Source organism: Felis catus, chromosome D1, assembly GCF_018350175.1.
Source record: "Felis catus isolate Fca126 chromosome D1, F.catus_Fca126_mat1.0, whole genome shotgun sequence".
NCBI classification, from domain to species: domain Eukaryota; kingdom Metazoa; phylum Chordata; class Mammalia; order Carnivora; family Felidae; genus Felis; species Felis catus.
This window is the reverse complement of record NC_058377.1, coordinates 54,518,178-54,537,456: the sequence shown is the minus strand read 5'-3', so window position 1 is coordinate 54,537,456 and position 19,279 is coordinate 54,518,178. Positions and strand designations below refer to the sequence as shown.

The 19,279-nt window shown below is 40.3% G+C and overlaps 2 protein-coding genes across 5 annotated transcripts in view; one reads left to right on the top strand and one right to left on the bottom strand.

Moving 5' to 3' along the window:
* The window catches only part of RSF1 (remodeling and spacing factor 1), a 156,552-nt gene extending 141,890 nt beyond the window's left edge, over positions 1-14,662 (bottom strand). For both annotated transcript variants that reach the window (XM_003992690.6, XM_019811757.3), the window contains exon 1: positions 14,304-14,662. In XM_003992690.6, the coding sequence (XP_003992739.3) occupies positions 14,304-14,490 (187 nt within the window). In that variant the 5' untranslated portion in view covers positions 14,491-14,662. The remainder of the gene's footprint in view (positions 1-14,303) is intronic.
* AAMDC (adipogenesis associated Mth938 domain containing) overlaps positions 14,227-19,279 on the top strand; it is a 31,554-nt gene continuing 26,501 nt past the window's right edge. Inside the window, exon 1 of one of the 3 annotated variants that reach the window (XM_045038690.1) lies at positions 14,227-14,372. The gene's annotated coding sequence lies outside the window, so the exon portion shown is untranslated. Of the gene's footprint in view, positions 14,373-14,900; positions 15,039-16,192; positions 16,257-19,279 lie in introns of those variants that run through there. The other 2 variants (XM_003992689.5, XM_045038691.1) reach the window with 2 other exon arrangements.

Below are 19,279 nucleotides of genomic sequence, written 5' to 3'. Positions count from 1 at the left end.
TTTTCTCTATTTAGAGTGCGATTTCAGTTTATAGAAGGTTCCATTTCTTTCTTTGTGGGTAAGGGGGAACAGAAAAGATGTCCAACAACTATCAAACCTTTATCTGGCAGAACACAGCAATCTCTACAATTACAACAAGTGTTTTTGTTTTTTTTAAATAAATGCAAATGACAGTTACTCAGTTATAGAAAGCTTTACCTATAAGAGAATAAACTGGACACCAATGCCAAGATAGTTTAATAAAGCTAATTTAATGATCTTAAGTCATAAACAACACACTCTAAAAAACCATCTTGACAAAATGTAAGATGTATATTTAACCTATGTATAGCATATACATGCACAGCAACTTAAATAATTCACAAAAACCAAAAAGAGCTGTAAAATAAGATAGACCGCCATAATCTGTTGATTCAGAATAAGCTTTTAGTAAGCTATAAGAGAAACATGGCTAGTTTTTCAAATATTGCTCATATGTTATTAGAATTCTGATTTTTTTTTTAAAGTTTATCCATTCATTCTGAGAGTGACAGAGAGGGAGAGAGGGAGAGAGGGAGAGAGAGTGGGGAAGGGGTAAAGAGAGAGAATCCCAAGGAAACTCCACACTGTCAGCCCAGAGCTCGATGTGGGGCTCAAATTCCATGAACCATAAGATCATGACCTGAGCTGAAACCAAGAATCAGATGCTTAACTGACTGAGCCACCCAGGTGCCTCTGAATTTTTTTTAAATAGGGAATCACACTTTCCCCCCATAAACCCTGCAACTTTTTTGGCTATTTATTTCTTCAATAAGTGGAACTATTAACTACCTACTCTCTACACCAGAAACCTGGGAACTTCTCTACTTTTTCTTCTCACTCCCCACAGCCACCGCCCCAGTTCATATCTCACCAACAATATAGTAACAACCTATAGCTGAATTCTCCACCCTCAAGCTGCCCAATGCCTTTCCAACAAGTCAAAAAATTTTAGTTTTAGAAATAAGAATTTCAGGTCACCCCTGGTGAAGACATGAAACAATTCAGAAAAATGGGGCTGGGGATTTAAAAAAAAATTTTTTTTAATGTTTATTTATTTTTGAGAGGGAGAGAGACAGACAATGCGAGTAGGGGAGTAACAGAGAGAGAGGGAGACACAGAATCCAAAGAGGCTCCAGGTTCTGAGCTGTCAGCACAGAGGCCATTGTGGGGCTCGAACTCACAAATCACAAGATCATGACCTGAGCTGAAGTTGGACGCTTAACCGACAGAGCCATCCAGGTGCCCCTTTAATTTTTTTTAGTGTTTGTTTATTTTTGAAAGAGAGAGGCAGAGTGTGAGCAAGGGTAGGGCAGAGAGAGAGGGAGACACAGAATTCCAAGCAGCTCCAGGCTCTGAGCTCAGCACAGAGCCCGACGTGGGGCTCGAACTCATGGACCGCAAGATCATGACCTGAGCCAAAGTTGGATGCTTAACCAACTGAGCCTCCCACCAGGCGCCCCTTAATTTGAAAAGGTCAACAGCAGAAAAGTAATAATGACTTTTCCCTGAGCTATCTTGGGAAAGAGAAAAGAAAAACTGGATCTTAAAACTATCTTCTAAGTTTCCTATAAAAAGTAGTAAGAAGATAGAGGTTAACACATATGTTCTGGCATGCAGTAAAGACATGGTACAACCATGTAATCCAAGAAAAAAACTGGGAGATTATACAAAGATTTGCCACTTTAGGATTCTAAGGTACTATTATAAACCAAGATGGAGAGGGTCTGGGAGGAAACAACAGAGGAAGGGAGGAAAGGAAGAAAAGAGAAAGGAAAGGAAAGAAAAGGAAGGAAGGAATAGTGTATGGAGGGGGATTCAGTAGTATCTATCTTTACAAGAAATCCCCAAAAGGAAACAGTTACACCCTGACAAATCTCTAGTAAGCAAAAGATGAAAAGAACAACTAAAACACCCATTATTACTAATTTGAAATATGGGACATTTATTCATTCAACTAACATTTGAGCATCTCCTATATGCTAATTTCTATGATACAAACAAAGTATATAGGGCAAAATGAACTCTTTACAGAATTTAGTCAGTCAATGACAGGTTGCCTTTATTTAATGTGTTTTTTTTCCTTTAAATAAAGAAAAATATTGCTAAGGCATTTATAATTCAGTGTCCAAATCCAATTTTTTCACATGGTCTGAAGTTCGTGAACCACAAATCTTTTAGAAACCTAAGGCCTGAAATTAAGTTGCAACTTCCTGTACACACATTATTTCAGAAATCTATGGCTTTTCTTATGCTCTTCTCTACCTGGAATGCTTATCCATCTCCTATTCAACCATTTAAATTTCCACAATGACTACAGTGATGCTATGATAGTTGCTGGGCAAAGGTAGGTACTCGTTCATTTATATTCCCAAAGTACCTCCTCTATTACAATAGTTAAACTTCTATATAATTGTTTGCATGACTAGATTCATACCAACATGATCATGCAAACATGACACAAACATATGCTGTCTACAAGACACACATTTTGGAATCAAAGACCCAAGAGGTTAAAAGGATGAAAATGAGGGGCACCTGGTGGCTCAGTCAGTTGTAAGCATCCGATTTCAGCTCAGGTCATGATCTCATGGTTCATGAGTTTGAGCCCAGCATTGAGCTCTCTGCTCTCAGCGCAGAAAGCATGCTTCAGATCCTCTGTCTTATTCTCTCTCTGACCCTCACCCCCACCCTTAAAAATAAGGAAACAAAACAAAACAAAAAAAAAATGTTTTTTAAAAGGGGAGCTCCTGGGTGGCTCAGTCCGTTAAGCATCTGTCTTAGGCTCAGGTCATATCTCACGGTTTATGGGTTCGAGCCCGCATTGGGCTCTGTGCTGACAGCTCAGAGCCTGGAGCATGCTTTGGATTCTGTCTCCCTCTCTCTGCCCCTCCCCCGCTTGCATTGTTTCTCTCTCTCAAAAATAAACATTAAAAAAAAAGAGAGAGAGAGAGAAGTTCTTAGAAACTTAAAAAAAAAAAAAAGGATGAAGAAGATACATCATGCAAAGCAGTAACCAGAAGACAGCCCAAGTGGCTCTACTAATACCAGACAAACCAGACTAAAAGACAGAATTTGAAGAAAAGTATCAGGCTAAATAAATGAAAACAGACATTCCTAGCTACACATTAGAATCACTGAAGCCAGGACCCAAGCCCCAAGGACCCTGAATTTATTGGAGTGTGGTTGAGGCCTGGGCATCAGTATTTTTCAAAAGGATTCCCCAGATGATTCTAATGTGCAGCCAGAAATAGTTAATTAAATCACCTGATTATAATAAAGGTTGAAAACCACTGAGCTAAAAGGAAAAAAAATAAGACCGCTTCTTTAATTAGGGTAAATGGAAGTCATAACAGTAGGAGAACGAACCCTGGAGTCTTTTGATGACACACTGCACAAAACGTTACAGCTATAGGAGATGGAGTGTTGATTCAAAAAGATTCAAGAAGAGAATAATTTCCAAATCAGAGAAAGACTAGAGTTGTCCTCCACAAGACAAACAGGTGTTTGTGTTTGAGGCATTCAACTGTACCTAGGAATTTGTATTTAATATATTTCAGTATCCCATTAGAACACTGTATCTTTTATAATAATGCTTATACTAATAAAATTGGTACTTTTAAAAGTAAAAAAGCATAAATGAGTAGAAAAGCACACTATGACTCAGAAGCCTAACTATTCAAATCACTACTCAGTGTTCAGACCAAGACCATGGTACTGAAGATCACATTACAATTCTAACTAAGATTGTACCTGAGGGGACAGACAGTATAATGGTAAAGAACTAGGGCTCTGAAGCCAGATTTACTCAGTTTTAAATTCCTACAACAATATGAACTACCTTTGTATCAAACATTCCTCCATTTTAATAATGTGTGACTTCAGGCAAGTTACTTTACCTCTCTAATACTCAGTTACGTTACCCGTAAAGAGTAAATACCAACTGTACAACAGAGTGGTTGTGAGAATTAAATAATCTTGGTAGAAGACTTCACTATAGAGCCTGGCTCAACAGTAAGCTCTAATAACTGTAAAATTATTAATAAAGGCATTTATTTAACCTAGAAAATTGTGGTAGAGCATGTACACTCCAAAGCCCCTCATTTTTGCATTTTTATAATTTATTTTTGTTTTATAAAAGATGGAGAAGATAATTTAGGTTGGAAAGGGAGGTCAAAAATATGGGAAAAGTAAAGAAAAAGGATGAGACACAGTTATCATGATGAATCAAACCAGATAAGCATACAAGATAGAGGACTATAAAATGATAAGGCCATGAAAGTAAAAAGACAAGGACAAAACAGTAGATCAGAGTCAAAATTTAAAGGACAAAAAAAATCTCTAAAATGAGGAATGTTATGGAATGTCTGTGTTCAGATGTTCAAGTTAGCAGTACTGGAGATGGCTTCTCCATGATTCTAATAAAGTAAAGCTTGACAGGATTTTAATGGGAATATAAATTAAACTCCACTGTATTTCTTATTAGGCAAAGTTCTCCAGTGTGTTACGATTTTGCTATACTCCAAAACTCCAAACACCAAAAGCAAGCTACAATATAGAATAAAACACTCTTTTTCCTTGAAAGATTTTTAACGTGTAGACACTGAGGAAATAGCAATTATACTTATTTGTAGTCAACTGTGAGGATGCTCAGGACAAAAGGACCAGGAGAAGTACCAGAATAAATTCCCGGACATATCCAGCATTCTAAGCGCTAAAGCTTTATAAACCAACATTCTGTACTTTTCCTGTGAAACTGACTGATGCTCAAGCATGTAATTCCACCCACTACTAAGTAGGGTATTCTTTAGTATGTTCTCCTCAACCCTCTGTCCCCTGAATAACCCAAGTAAATATTTTTAAGTTCTACCTTCAATAAATACATCCTTTTTCATCTAAGTAGATGGCATCACCATTTTCCCAACCTTATCCTCACCAAGGCCTGGGGATGCTGCCTCCAAATGAGATCTTAAACCAGTCCACCTGGATGAGACTTTGAGGCCATTCTAACAGCAATATTACAACTCTTACCATTACTGCCAATTACTATGTCACTTGGCCCCCATCCCAGCCTTGCCATATGACAATTAGACAGAGGAAGCCATGGCTATCCTTGGAAAAAATTAGTTCAATGTAATATCATCATTCTGTTAACAGAAAAGATTTAAAATACTTACCTAACCTAAAAAGAATAACAGTTAAAGAGTTGTGTGTAAAATTAGATAAATAATGAGAAAACTCAAACCCACAATCATCTTTCTTCACTAGAATAGGGATCAACAAATTTCTTTTTTATTCTGTGAAGGGCCAGATAACACTTCAGTTTGTGCAAGCTTTATGTTCTTTGCCACAATCACTTGCCTCTGCCACTTTAGTGTGAAAGCAGCCACAATTATGTAAACAAATAAGCATGGATGTGCACCCATAAAGCTTTATTTACAAAAACAGACAATGGGCCAGATTTGGCCTACAAGCTATACTTTACTCACCTTGCATTAGACTATCACAGACTAGGGTGACCAGGTTTTAACTAGGTTTTAACTAATTACATGCATTCGTTTTATTTTTTTAAATATATTTAGATATTTTTCTTTTTTCTTTTTTTAATTTTTATTTATTTTTGAGGCAGAGACAGAGCATGAACGGGAGAGGGACAGAGAGAGGAGACACAGAATCTGAAGCAGGCCTGAGGCTGAGTTATCAGCAGAGCCCGACAAGGGTCTCAAACTCAAGGACTGCAAGATCATGACCTGAGCGGAACTCGGACGCTTAACCTACTGAACCACCTAGGGACCCCATATATTTAGATTTTTTAGAAGTTTATTTATTTATTATGGGAGAGAGACTCAGAGAGCATGAGTGGGGGAGGGACAGAAAAGGGGGGGGGGGAGAGAATCCCAAGCAGACTCTGCACTGTCAGTCTAGAGCCCAATGTAGGGCTCAAACTCATGAACCAAACTGTGAGATCATGACCTCAGCTGAAGTAAAGAGTTGTACACTTAACCAACTGAGCCACCCAGGCACCCCCATGCATTCATTTTAAATACGATATTACATCTAATGGAACAAGACATGAAATCTGGTTACTTTGAGTGCTAGTGCTAACCAATATGTCAATTACTTCCGACTAGGAATGGAAAGAATCTCATTCTCATATGTTGGCAAATGTTTATATAAGAGTTATATAAGAGTTAATTCTAAAAAAGTTTTAGAACAGAACATGGTCCTATAATGAGTTGGGAAATAATTATTCATTTCATAAATATTTATTCCTGCCCTCAAGGAGCTTGCAGTCTTGTAGGCGAGGCTGTAAGTGCACAGAAGTTTTATAGGTATTGCTCTATAAAATCTACAAAAGAATTCACATGGGGTGAGGAGGTGGAAGTGGTTAATTTAATTTGAGAGAGAGAGAAAGCAGGAAAAATTTCACAGATCACCTGGTGATTAATGATTGGTAGGAGTACAGTGAGCAGACAAAGGAAGATGGGGAATACTCAACTCATGCAGAAGACTTTTTAAAAACTTTTTTAAAAAGATATGATTTACATATAACATTATATTAGTTTCAGGTATACAATGTGATTCAATATTTGTATATACTGCAAAATGATCATTGCAACAAACCTAGTTAAGACTCATCAATGCACACAGTTTCAAATTTTTTTCTTCTGATGAGAAATTTTGTGATCTACTCTCTTAGCAACTCTCCAATATACCATACAGTATTATTACATATAGTCAACATACTCTGCATTACATCCCCATGACTTATTTATTTTATAATTGGAAGTTGACCAATTTTGACCACCTTCACCCATTTCACTTCTTGATAAAAGACTACTTTTAAATAATGTTTTTGTTATTACCAAAGAAGTACATAATCATTATATGGAATGTGAAAAGAAAAAAAAAGAAAAAATAAAAATCTATAATCCTATTACTTAGAAAATGATTAAGATAAACATGTACAAATATAGGCAAAAAGGCATAGTACAGACACAGAGCTAAACAAATTATAAAACAAAATTCGCTAAAATATACATCATTACCAAGTGCGCATATTACTTGTCCATATATTTTTTAAAAAACCCAACTTATTGGGGTGCCTGGGTGGCTCAGTCAGTTAAGCCTCTGACTCTGGATTTTGGTTCAGGTCATAATCTCACAGTTCATGAAATTTCTCTCCCTCTCTCTCTGCCCCTCCCCCACTCACAAGTGTGAGTGACTCTCTCAAAATAAATAAACTTAAAAAGAATATTAAAAAAAAAACCTATTGTTTCACTGTCTATTTTTGCTGGTAAACTGTAACCTCCATAAAAACAAGGATCTTATCTTTTTCATTAATGTATCCCCAGAATATAAATGTGCCTGGTACATAGTAGGTAATCAATTAACATTTGTTGAAAGAACAAATCCTTTTTAAAATGAAGCTCCAGATTACTCTCTCAAGCAATATTTGATACTGTAAAAACTCTAACACACACAAAAAATAGAAAACACCCTGATACCCTTTATAATGTGATCCACCATACAGAAAAACAAAACAAAAAGTACCAAGGCATAATATTTTAAGACTCTATCCATGAAAAGAGAGACAAAGAAAATTTTCTTAAGTCAGGAACACACATAAATATCTCCCTTACTGAATATGTGGCTCAGGTTAAAACATACTTTGGGTCTGAGTTGTTCTTACTTTTCCACACTGCATAAAATTGTCATAGACGTATTTTTAGTCTATTAATTTAGAGACTAGAATTCATAGACTATTACTCCACTTGCTTAAAACTCAGAGAAAAAATTTAGCCTTTGAATGGTAATTGTAAGTCCAACTCAACTGAGCTACTTCTTACTAGATTAGAAAATCCTTAACAGAAAGCCCATGTTTAATTACTGTTTTTTTTAATTAGTGTTTTTTAAAAATAATCCACACCATGTTTACTACACTTAGCATATAGCAGGTATTCAATACATATATTAATAGCTAAATGCTTACCTTTCAAACAGAGATTTTAAAACACAGATAAATTTCAAGAGAAATTTCTCAGCAATTAAAAAACAAGCAAGTCAGTCTGTACTAACAAGCCCAACTTAGCCAGAAAAATCCTCTGTCCCTATCATCTCCAGTACTGGGACAAGCCAGGAACCTCCACAACTTTTGGATACCTCAACTCTGTGACATACCAAAAATGATGGAGAATATACTTCTCTCTTTCCTTCTAATAAATGTCTAAAGAACATTTCTTTATGTGGAAGAGCCAAACCAGAGCCATTTTCAACCAAAACAGGTTCCGATTCCAGCGATGCTACCACCAATGGTCTACTACTGCTGACCCATGCAACTTTTGGCACGTGCATCTGATGAGATCTTTTGCTTAAAGCAATAGATGGTGGCTCCAGTTATGGTAAAGTCGTATTTCTACTTTGTATAGTTCATCTAAAAACAACTGTCACACAATTCAATTAGCACTAGTAGGAGTTACAGTCACAATCCAGTTGTATATAAAAGGTATATTCTTTTGTACTTAACATTTGACTGTAAAAGCTGTATGAAGAATCATTTAAAAATGCAAAAAAAAAAAACCAAACTGAATCTAAAACTGCCCTAGTCGGGTGCCTGGGTGGGTCAGTCAGTTAAGCATCTGACTTCGGCTCAGGTCACGATCTCAAGGTTTATGAGTTTGAGCCCTGCATGGGGCTCTCTGCTGTCAGTGCAGACAGAGCCCACTTTAAATCTTCTTTCTCCCTCTCTCTCTCTCTGCCCCTCCCGACTCTCAAAAATAAGCATTAAAAATAAAATAAAATGGCTCTTGTAACATAAAAATCTCAAAAAAAATCAAACCAAAAACAAATGATCCAACTTACTTAATACCATACAAATAACTCAGTCAACCACAGAACTATGGGAATCATAACACATTACCCACATATACTTTAATAGACTGATATTAGATATATATAACTTTTCAAACAATACATATACAAAAACTATCCTTAAAGAATGAAAAAGTACATTTTCCTCTTCAAAAAGAATGTCCTCTGAAGGAGAGGAAAGACACTTGGGAGCCTTGAGTGTTGGTAATCCCGCAAAGTCAATGATCACTTTTACTTGTATCCATACCTCCTGATAATCCACTTTCAGTCAGGAGGAAGCTAGGGATGTCCATATAGAGCACAGAATTAGGAGGGCAAAAGTAGATTGTGAGGGTATGAGGATAAAACAACACCTTCAGGGATACCTGGCTGACTGAGTTGGTTGGTGGAGCATGCAATGCTTGGTCTTGCAGTTATGAGTTCAGGGCCCCAGTTGAGTATAGAGATTACTTAAAAAAATAAATTAAAAAAAAAAAAATGGGCACCTGGGTGGCTCAGTTGGTTAAGCACTGACTTCAGCTCAGGTCCTATCTCACATTTCATTGAGTCCGAGCCCCACACTGGGCTAACACACAGCGCAGTCTGCTTGGGATTCTCTCTCTCCCTCTCTCTCTGCCACTACCCCACTTGCACTCTCTCCCAGTCTCTCAAAAATAAATAAATAAACTTTAAAAACACACATGGGGTGGGGTACCTGGGTGGCTCAGACGGTTGAGCATCCGACTTCAGCTCAGGTCATTATCTCACAGTTCATGAGTTCACGCCCCACATCAGGCTCACTGTCAGCCTGTCAGCGCAGAGCCGGCTTTGGACCCTCTGTCCCCCTCTCTGCCCCTCCCCCACTTGCACTCTCCCTAAAAGAAATATTAAACACACACACACACACACACACACACACACACACACACACACACACACACACACAGTACCCGGATGGCTCAGTCAATTAAGCCTCTGACTTTGGCTCAGGTGATGATCTCATGGTTCATGAGTTTGAGCCTCACGATGGGCTCTGGGCTGACAGCCAGGAGCCTGGAACCTGCTTCTAATTCTCCGTCTCCCTCTTCCTGACCCTGCCCTGCTTGCATGCACACGTGCTCTCTCTCTCAAAAATAAAATAAACATTTAAACACACACACATCCCTTCAGTTAGTACACCCTTTTCCTATTCTAACTAACATCAACGAGAAATCTAAATTTTTCTCCCCACAGTTTCAACCTACAGGTGGACTTTTTTTTTTTTTAAGTTTATTTATTTTTGAGAGAAGGAGACACAGAGTGCAAGCAGGGGAGGGACAGAGAAGAGTGGGAGACACAGATCCGAAACAGGCTCCAGGCACTGAGCTGTCAGCACAGAGCCTGATGCAGTGCTCAAACCCACGAACCATGAGATCATGACCTGAGCAGAGGCTGGATGCTTAACCTACTGAGACACCCAGGCGTCCCTGAACTTTTAACAGAATAGTCTGAAGAGCACCAATGGTTGGCTATATACACGTGAAATCAATCTGTGCTCCTTGGTTTTCTTCCTGCAAAATAAAGTCAAAATGGATATAGTACTCCTTCCTAGCCCCCAAACTCAATGAAAGTCTCTAGAGCACAGGTTCCCAAGCTCTCTAGGTTCATGACACCCTCGGTATTTCATTAATTTTTTTCACAGCAACACTAAACCAAGAAATACTAACAGTTCCACTTACCAAGTTGTTAGCAGCAATTTGAAAAACTAATCTACTTTAGCTGAAAAAAAATTTTTTTACTTCATTCCAAAATAATCACACTTACTTACACAATGCATATTATGGTTGGGCAATGAACAACTTCTTAAACCTTGGAATCAAATCGGACACTGCTATCCTGATTTCCTATTCCTCACTGATTTTCATGCAGTATTTACATTTTGTCACAGCAACCCCCCAAAACCCAACTTTACAAAGATACATCACCCAAAGGAATATAGCATAACCTAATGTTCAAATCAGGAGTTATGTCAAGTAGTAGTTTACCTGGCAACCAACAGATGTCAAATACTGCTGCATCTTCCTTGAAAATTTAAACTACCACATGGTGCCTCTGTAAATTGGTGGCAATACCCTGGAGTATTTTAGTGCAATCTGGGAAATATGGCCCTACGGCAAGGTATTCTGTAATTTTCTGGCTTTGGACTCAGATCTAGGTTAGAAATCAGATTCTACCAATAACTATATAATCTTGGGCACTGGGCAGTTGAATCAAACTCCTGAACCTTAGTTCTATGCCTGCCCAACAGGAGTAATAGTACTAACCTCAGAGAATAGTTGTGAGGAATGAGATGATGTCTGCACATAGTAAATGCTCAATAAATGCTACTTATTATTATATCATTCCAACTTAAACCAAATTTAATCATTAACTCTCTGGAGGATAAAGGAAGCTTTCTATATTAAAGCCACAATGTCAAATAAAAACTTAGGAACAAATTTTTCAGGAAAAGACCATAAAGTGCTTAAACAAGGACAATATAGAGAACTACAAACTCCTCCAAAGGATGTCATCACGTTGCTATACCTATCACAAAAAATGATGAGGTGAAAAGTCTTAAACTGGCAACTCAAAAGAATATACTTTCAAAAGCACCTTTTAAAGGATAAGCATACTAGAAAAAAACAAAGAATTTTATAAACTAGGATTCTTTATGTAACATTAAGAATGGTCTTTTAAAAATAGTTAAATTTTACACACAGTAAAACTCATTTGATTATAACAAAGACTTTTCCCCAAGAGTATAATAGCTCACACCCCTATTCTCACAACGTACTAGAATTTAACATTTTAATTCCAAATACACTTGTAGATCTTCTCTCTCATAAACATCTTTAATAAAATTTGTAATAGAAGAATACTTCAAGCACTTAGTTTATGAAAGGATTTTTGAAATATTTCATTTGATCCTGAGATAAGTATCTCTATTTACTGAAGAGACGAGGTCCATCAAAATTAAGTAATTTGCCCTACAACTTATATATTACTGTTCAGTGCGAAAACCCATGTCTTTTAACTTTTTCTAGTATACCACAACTCCTTCATGAAAAGACTCAGTCCAAATCTTGTTAGTTTGGCCAGTGTTGTTTTATCCAACTGTTACAAGTAGGTTAACCATCATCAAAGGCCTGAAAATCTTTTCCCTGCACAGTAATGGCATTTCACCTGCAAGACTTTTCATTTGCCAAGCATCTTGAACTATATAACATTAATTAATAATTATTCTTAGGTAACATTATGACAAGATCTATTATTATAGATGTAACTATACCAATGGTAATGAAGTGGCTGAGCCCACTGGTACAATTTCTCAGCCCAGAATATTTCTCATTTTTCATTTAGTACATGGCCCATTGTTCAATTCTAGATAGAAAGGTAACATGAACTAGTAAACTGACCCTGATATTTTTTCTTCTATAACTAACAAGCCAAATGCAGTGGCCACAATACTTAAAAGGAATGGAAGGCAAGCAAACTTGTATGCCACCCAGAATGCAATGCCATCACAGGTCTATGCCTGCCTTTCATCTTGGTCCAAGAAAATTCCAAAAACAATCTGCCAGCAATTCTTTCCCCAAATTCCCAAATTTCTCCCAGATACATACATTACTATCATTTCCAACAGTATGCTAAAAGCAACTAAGGCATTCTATTTCAGTGACTACTTCTCTAAAACTTGAATATAAATACAATTTCATAATAAAATACCTATATTGGGGAGCTTAACTTCTAAAGAAATTCTGCAGGAAGTCTTTATACAGTGTAACTTATCACACTCTTATTTCATACTACATAAACTACCTTTTTATATGCCAGAGTTTAAGGGTAAATTTGGGCAGGTAAGAAGGGATATGTGCCTGTACCATAAATGCTGTATTAATTTGAGTCTTTGGTAGTCATAACATCATTTTCTCTACAGCTAATATTTTGAAAAACTTCACACTCGGACCCTTCCTGGCAATGTAAATAAGATTGTTAGCAGAAACTTCTTCATTTCCATGGAGAATTGAAGAGCAACCTTGCTTTCTTGTAAAGGAAACAGCTATCTGTCTTATACAATACCCCGTCCACTTTAGCCACCTAATACGGACCAAAAAAAAAGGTCTGGAAAACGTCTCTTTTCCAGCCAAGGGCTGTTCCCAGATAAAGGCAATGCTTAGAATACAGAGAGAAAACAAAACAAAACAAAAAAACCTTCTTTGAGGGAAGAAATACGCCAAGGAAGGAGAGCCATGGATCAGAAATAAATAAGGGGTGAGTGTACGCGCTCAGTGTAAGGGCCGGAGGCAGCAGGCACAGAGCTGAGATGCTCCAGCGAAACAACCAGCAGCAGCAGCAGGAAGTTTCAATGGGGCCGGGCAGAGCATGCGCCCTGCACCCGCGCGGTGGCCTTATGTGGAAGGAGCACCACTTGCGAACACCAATAATAGACCAGCAGCACCAGAGAGAGAAACATGAGCAACAAGCACCTTCTTCAACTGTTTCCCCCTCCGTCTGAGCCCCTCCTCCAGCCTACATACTAACCACCCCACCCCACCCTGCAAATGGGAGGGCGACTTCTTCCCCTAAGCCCCGCTGCCAAGATGAAGGGGGAAGGGATTAGAAAAGTGGGGAGATGCTTTTCTATTATTTGGGGGGAGGTGGGGAGAAGGAGGAGGAAAACTATGGGGGAGGAAAAATTAACCCTCTAGCCTCCAAAGTGGAGAGATGCTGCCGACTTCGACCCCCAAAGCGAGAATGGAGAAGGACCCTCTCCCATGGGGGAGGAGCAAACCTCCCTACTCTGAGGAAGGAGTTTTGGGGGTTAAACTGGCCCTCGAGGGGAAAGGAAGAGAGACGCGAGCCGACTCTCTCGGGGGAGTTCCCACTAGAGGGAGGGAGAGCTGAAGTGTCCGCTGGCCCCCGCCCACCCAGGTGGAGGGAGAGAAAGGGGCGCCCCGAGAAGATGAGCCCAGCCTCCCCCGAGATGGTCGGGTGGATGGTGGGAGGAGGGGAAGGAGCAAGGCAAGGGAGGAGGAGAAAAGCGCAAAGCTGGCCGGAACCTGCGCTCCCCTTCCCCCGCCACCCAGGGGGAGAAGGGGTGGAGGACCGGCCCCTGCCGCCGGGGAGCAGTCCCAGGGGCCGCCGATCAGCACAATGACCCCTCCACGCCCCCAGCCCACATCTAGCCCGCGACGCCCCCACCTCCGCTCGGCGCCAGGCCCGGTGGCCCTAGGGGGTCTCTGCCCCGCCTCCCCACTGCTCGAGACCCTGGGGGCTGGGCGGAGAGGCCAGGCCGGGCGGAGCTGCGCCCCAGGGGAAGGACAGAGCCGCGGAGGCCGGGGATATCCGTGAACAGCGGAGAGAAGGAGCGTGCCAGGGCCGCTTCCCGCCGGGCGTTCGGGCCCCTCGCTTACCTTCTCCACTGCCGACGTCCGGCGGCGGCGCCTGCAGCACCCGCTCCAGCTCAGGGAACGGCAACTCAGGCAGGTCGAGCAGCGGCCCGTAGCGCTCCAAGAAGGAGCAGACTACGGCGAAGTTGGGGCACGAACCCGGGCAGCCCGGAGGAGCCATCGCGGCCGCCGCTGCTGCCGCCGCCGCCATTTTGAACTGGAGGATGGAGGAGGAGGCGATGGGGGGGGTGGAGGGAGTTAGGTGCCGAGGAATGGCAGGGCAGCTTTACAGACAACAGGAGGCGCTAGTGAGTAGGCTCTCCTGCGGATCCGAGCGTCTCAGGCACGGCGCCGCGATCCCACAATACAACGGCTGCTCGGAGCAGTCGAGAACCCAACCAGACGAGGGAAAGAGAGGCGCTCTGTGCCTTTCACTTTCCGCCCTCTTTCCGCCCCCTTCCCTCCCTCTTCCTCGCCCCTCCCACTTTGGGTTTGCCACAGCCTCGTGTGACAGGGGGAATGAAAACAAGGGAAGCGGGGCAGGGAGGAGGACTGGAAGCTTGAAGAGGCGGGACTTTTTAGGAGTGGTGGCCAATAGTCTTGGAGGGGGCGGGGCTTCTGGCGACGACTGGCTGAAAGGCTTTTTCGGGGCGGGGCTAGTGGGGGGAGCTCTTAGCCGAGAGGGCCTGAACCAACCAAGGTGAGAGGTAAAGCGCGGAGCGGTGTGGGATCGCAACTCTCGTGGAGAGAGGACGTTGGGTGAGTTTTGTGGGAGCCCCGGGATCTCAAACCCGGCCATCAGATGGTGGGGGAAGTTTAGGAGAGTGAATAAGCAGCAGAAAAAGAGGAGAATCGAAAAGCACGGTTCTGGGAGAAGGTTGGAAAGGGGAAAGGCTGAGAAGTGCTCTTAATTAGGGATTGGGGTGAGACCTTTGTAAGAAGTGCCTGTAAGAAGCTTTGCTGAAGGGTATTGCTGTCTGCTGGGGCACAAGAATCGTAGCTATACTGAAAAACAGGGTCTGAGGGCTCTGGGGGACGAGGACCTGAGGGAATGAGGCTCTGCGGGGATCACCTAGCTGAGGAATCGGGGCCCTGCAAGGAGATCAGGGTCTAGAAGGGACCAGGCTCTTCAGGCCGACCAAGGTGTGAGGGGACAGGGCCCTGCTGTGGTTGCCAGGGTGTGAGGGGAAGGGACTCTTGAGGCACAAAGATCTTATAGGGGACCAGGGTCAGTTGGTGGGCTAGGACGCCACTAAGAAAACGGACAGGATAGCGACTTGGTACAAGAGCAAAAACTTTGTTAGAAGACAAGGTTCAGTTTCATTGGGGCAGCAATGCTCATTCTCCCACAAAGAATCTCAGAAAACTATCAATCTTGCAAAGTAGAATGTGCAGCTTGGAATGTAACGGTGCGTTATGGTTAGGAGCCTGAGCTTTGGAAGTCAGCCAGACTTGGGTCCTAACAGAACTGCTTCAGGACATTACAGAAGATTCTTCATTTCTTTGAACCTCTGTGAAGTGGGGGTAATAAATGTACTTAAATGGTAGGATTTTACTAGGTATTCACAGTAAATTGACTAGCGCAATCCCTGGCACATTCACTAGAACTATTTTTAAAACATTAGTTGCTATTATGGAACAAAGGAATTTCTAAAATTTAGATTGAATTCAGCCATAATTTATATAGTCTACTACTTTGAGCCTGAATTTTCAGCGTGCATTTAAAACTTACATAGTACCTTTTTAAAAAGAATTTGAAACGAGGTATAATATAAACCGTGTAAAATAGGACAATTTATGATGAAAGGAAGATAAAGATATACAGTACAGGCAAATAATTATATTGGGAACAGAAAATGCTTACAATTATTGAATTTCTGTGTTTCTAGGGGGAAAAAAGCACAATGCTCTACATCATTCTCATTATCTAAAGAAAAATACTCATTTTTGTCAAGGGAGGAAAAATAAATCTAGATTGTAAGTTCAATGTGTAACCTACAATACTGACTCCTAATCCTGAGTAATACACAAACTCTTTTTAAAGGGAAAAATGTTTTTTTTGAAATTTCTCAAATACTCTTGAAAATTACATTTTAAGAAATACTGCTGTGAAAAATTAAAGTCAACACAACAGTGTGACTATACTTCATGCCACTTAAGTATACACTTAAAAATTATTGAAAAGGGGGGTGCCTGGGTAGCTCAGTCCATTGAACATCTGACCTGATCTCAGCTGACTCTTTTTTTTTCATCTTTTTTAATTTAAAGATTTTTTTTTAAGTTTATTTATTTTGAAAGAAAGAGAGCATGCAAATGGGGGGGAGGGGCCGGGGAGAGGGGGGGAGAGAGAGAGAATCCCAAGCAGGCTGCATGCCATCAGTGTGGAGCCTGATGCGGGGCTCAAATTCACCAACCATGAGATCATGACCTGGGTTGAAACCAAGATGTTCAACCAACTGAACCACTCAGGCTCCCCTTTTCAAAATTTTTTAAAGTTTATTTATGGGGGGGGGGGAGAAGAGCGTTTGTGGGGGAGGGGCATAGAGAGAGGGAGAGAGACTCCCAAGCAGGTTCCACGCTGAGAGTCCAGAGATGGACACAGGGCTAGATCCCACGAACCACAAGCTCATGGCCTGAGCCAAAATAAAGAGCCAGAAGCTCAACCTACTGAGCTACTGGCACCTCTCTCAGCTGACTCTTGATCTCAGCTCAGGTCATGATCTCAGGGTGTGAGTTCAGGCCTCAAGTTGGACTCCATGCTGGGCTTATCAAGCCCACTTAAGAAAAAAAAAATGGTTAAAGGGGTAAATTTTATTTTATGTATATTTTGCCACAATGAAAAAATAAAAAACAAAAAAGTCTTACTTTAGGAAAACATTTATAGTTGTGACTTATCATAGCAAAAGAAAAGTTTTTATTTAATGTATAGTAAAATAAGTTTTTTAAGTAATACTGCTTAAACACAAATTGAAATTAAAACATATTGGTGGAACTTTCAGATACATCTATGTATCTCTAGACCTGGGGATCTGAAGACCCCATTTTAAGAAAAATCTGACCTATGGGGCACCTGGGTGGCGCAGTCGGTTAAGCGTCCGACTTCAGCCAGGTCACGATCTCGCGGTCCGTGAGTTCAAGCCCCGCGTCAGGCTCTGGGCTGATGGCTCAGAGCCTGGAGCCTGTTTCCGATTCTGTGTCTCCCTCTCTCGCTGCCCGTCCCCCGTTCGTGCTCTGTCTCTCTCTGTCCCCAAAAAATAAATAAATAAACGTTGAAAAAAAAATTAAAAAAAAAAAAAGGCAACATTGCAAAAAAAAAAAAAAAAAAAAGAAAAATCTGACCTAGAACACATCTTTAACAACAGTTTTGCAGAAAGAGACAAAAATTTTGATAAGGTCATTACTTAATTGACCTTAAATAAAAAGTCCACTCCCATCTTGATGTAGCCAGTGCACATGCTGCCCTCATTATTTATTTTGAATATAGCCCTAGCCTATAGCTATATTTTTTAAACACTGGGTCATGACCCATAGTTTTAAAATCAATGTGGTGGATCAAGACCAGAATTACATTAAAAATGAAAAAGAATAAAAATAGAACAGTGCTAAAAAAATAGAACAGAAAATAGTGTATCATCTATAGTAAGGATAAGTATAAGTATATTGCAAGAAATATTTATGAAATATGTATGTTTGCCAGCGTGTATTATGACATAAAATGTATTCGTTGCTGTGGTTTAGACAGAGAGTTTGAAACACATTCCCTTACCTTTACATGTGGAGGAAAATAAATGAATGAATGTCTGGATGAATGAACAAATGGGATCTTTATCACTTGATTATGACAAAGGAAATAGATATTATTGGGTAAAATTCCTGCATTAATATCACACTCCTAGATGACATCTAAGCATGAATACAGTAGCTATCATATATTTTTCATTCAGTAAAATTGTATATGTCAGGCACACCAATTTTCAAGCACCAAGCAGAACTAGGTTGCAAAAGTATTTCTTTAGTACTCTTAAGATGATATTCGGATATCTGGGAAATCATTAAAATAAATTGTGTCAAAATACTTTAATTTGCAAGTAAAAGACAAACAGGCTTAAACATAAAGGAAATTTATTACCTTACATAACTGAAAAGACCAGTGGTAGGTCATGCTTGAGGTATGGTTTAATCAGGTGGTAAGTCTGTTTCTCAGTATTTCTCTCTGTTTAGTCTTCCTATTCATGGGTTGAATTTTCAGACCGATTTCCCTCATAGTACTAGCAGTTTCAAGGTACTTTTCTATATTCTATACATCCCAGCCTCAATATCTCAGAAGCTCCCCAAACAAGTCCCCAAACTGACACTGATTGGTCCATCTCTGCTCTCACATTCAGCCATGAGCCAGTGTGCCCAGTGTAGAAAGTGAAAGTAGAATGTACTGAATGCATTAGCCTAGGTCAATGCTTCATTCCTACAGCAAGATATACAAAGGTCAGTGCTTCATTCCTAAAGCTAGAGGTTTATCAAAACTACATGGAATCAATACATAAAGAGCCCTAATACACAAGATGCAAAAACTGACAGAATTGGAAGGAGAAATAGAGGAATTCAACAATACTACTTGGAAACTTCAATTCTCTACTTTCTTCTTCTTCTTATTATTATTATTAAAGTTTATTTTTGAGAGAGAGATAGACAGAACATGAATGGTGGAGGGGAAGAGAGAGGGAGATACAATTTGAAACAGGCTCCAGGCTCCAAGCCGTCAGCACAGACCCCAACATGGGGCTCGAACTCACGAACTGCAAGATCATAACCTGAGCCGAAGTTGGACACTTAACCCACTGAGCCACCCAGGCGCCCCAATTCTCCACTTTCAGTAATGGTCATCTAGGACAACTGAGCAGACTGTAAACAAAGAAATGTGCTTGAAAAACACAACAAAATAACTAGATTTAACAAACATCTATGGATACTGACTGCATAACAATAGCTGAATACACATTTTT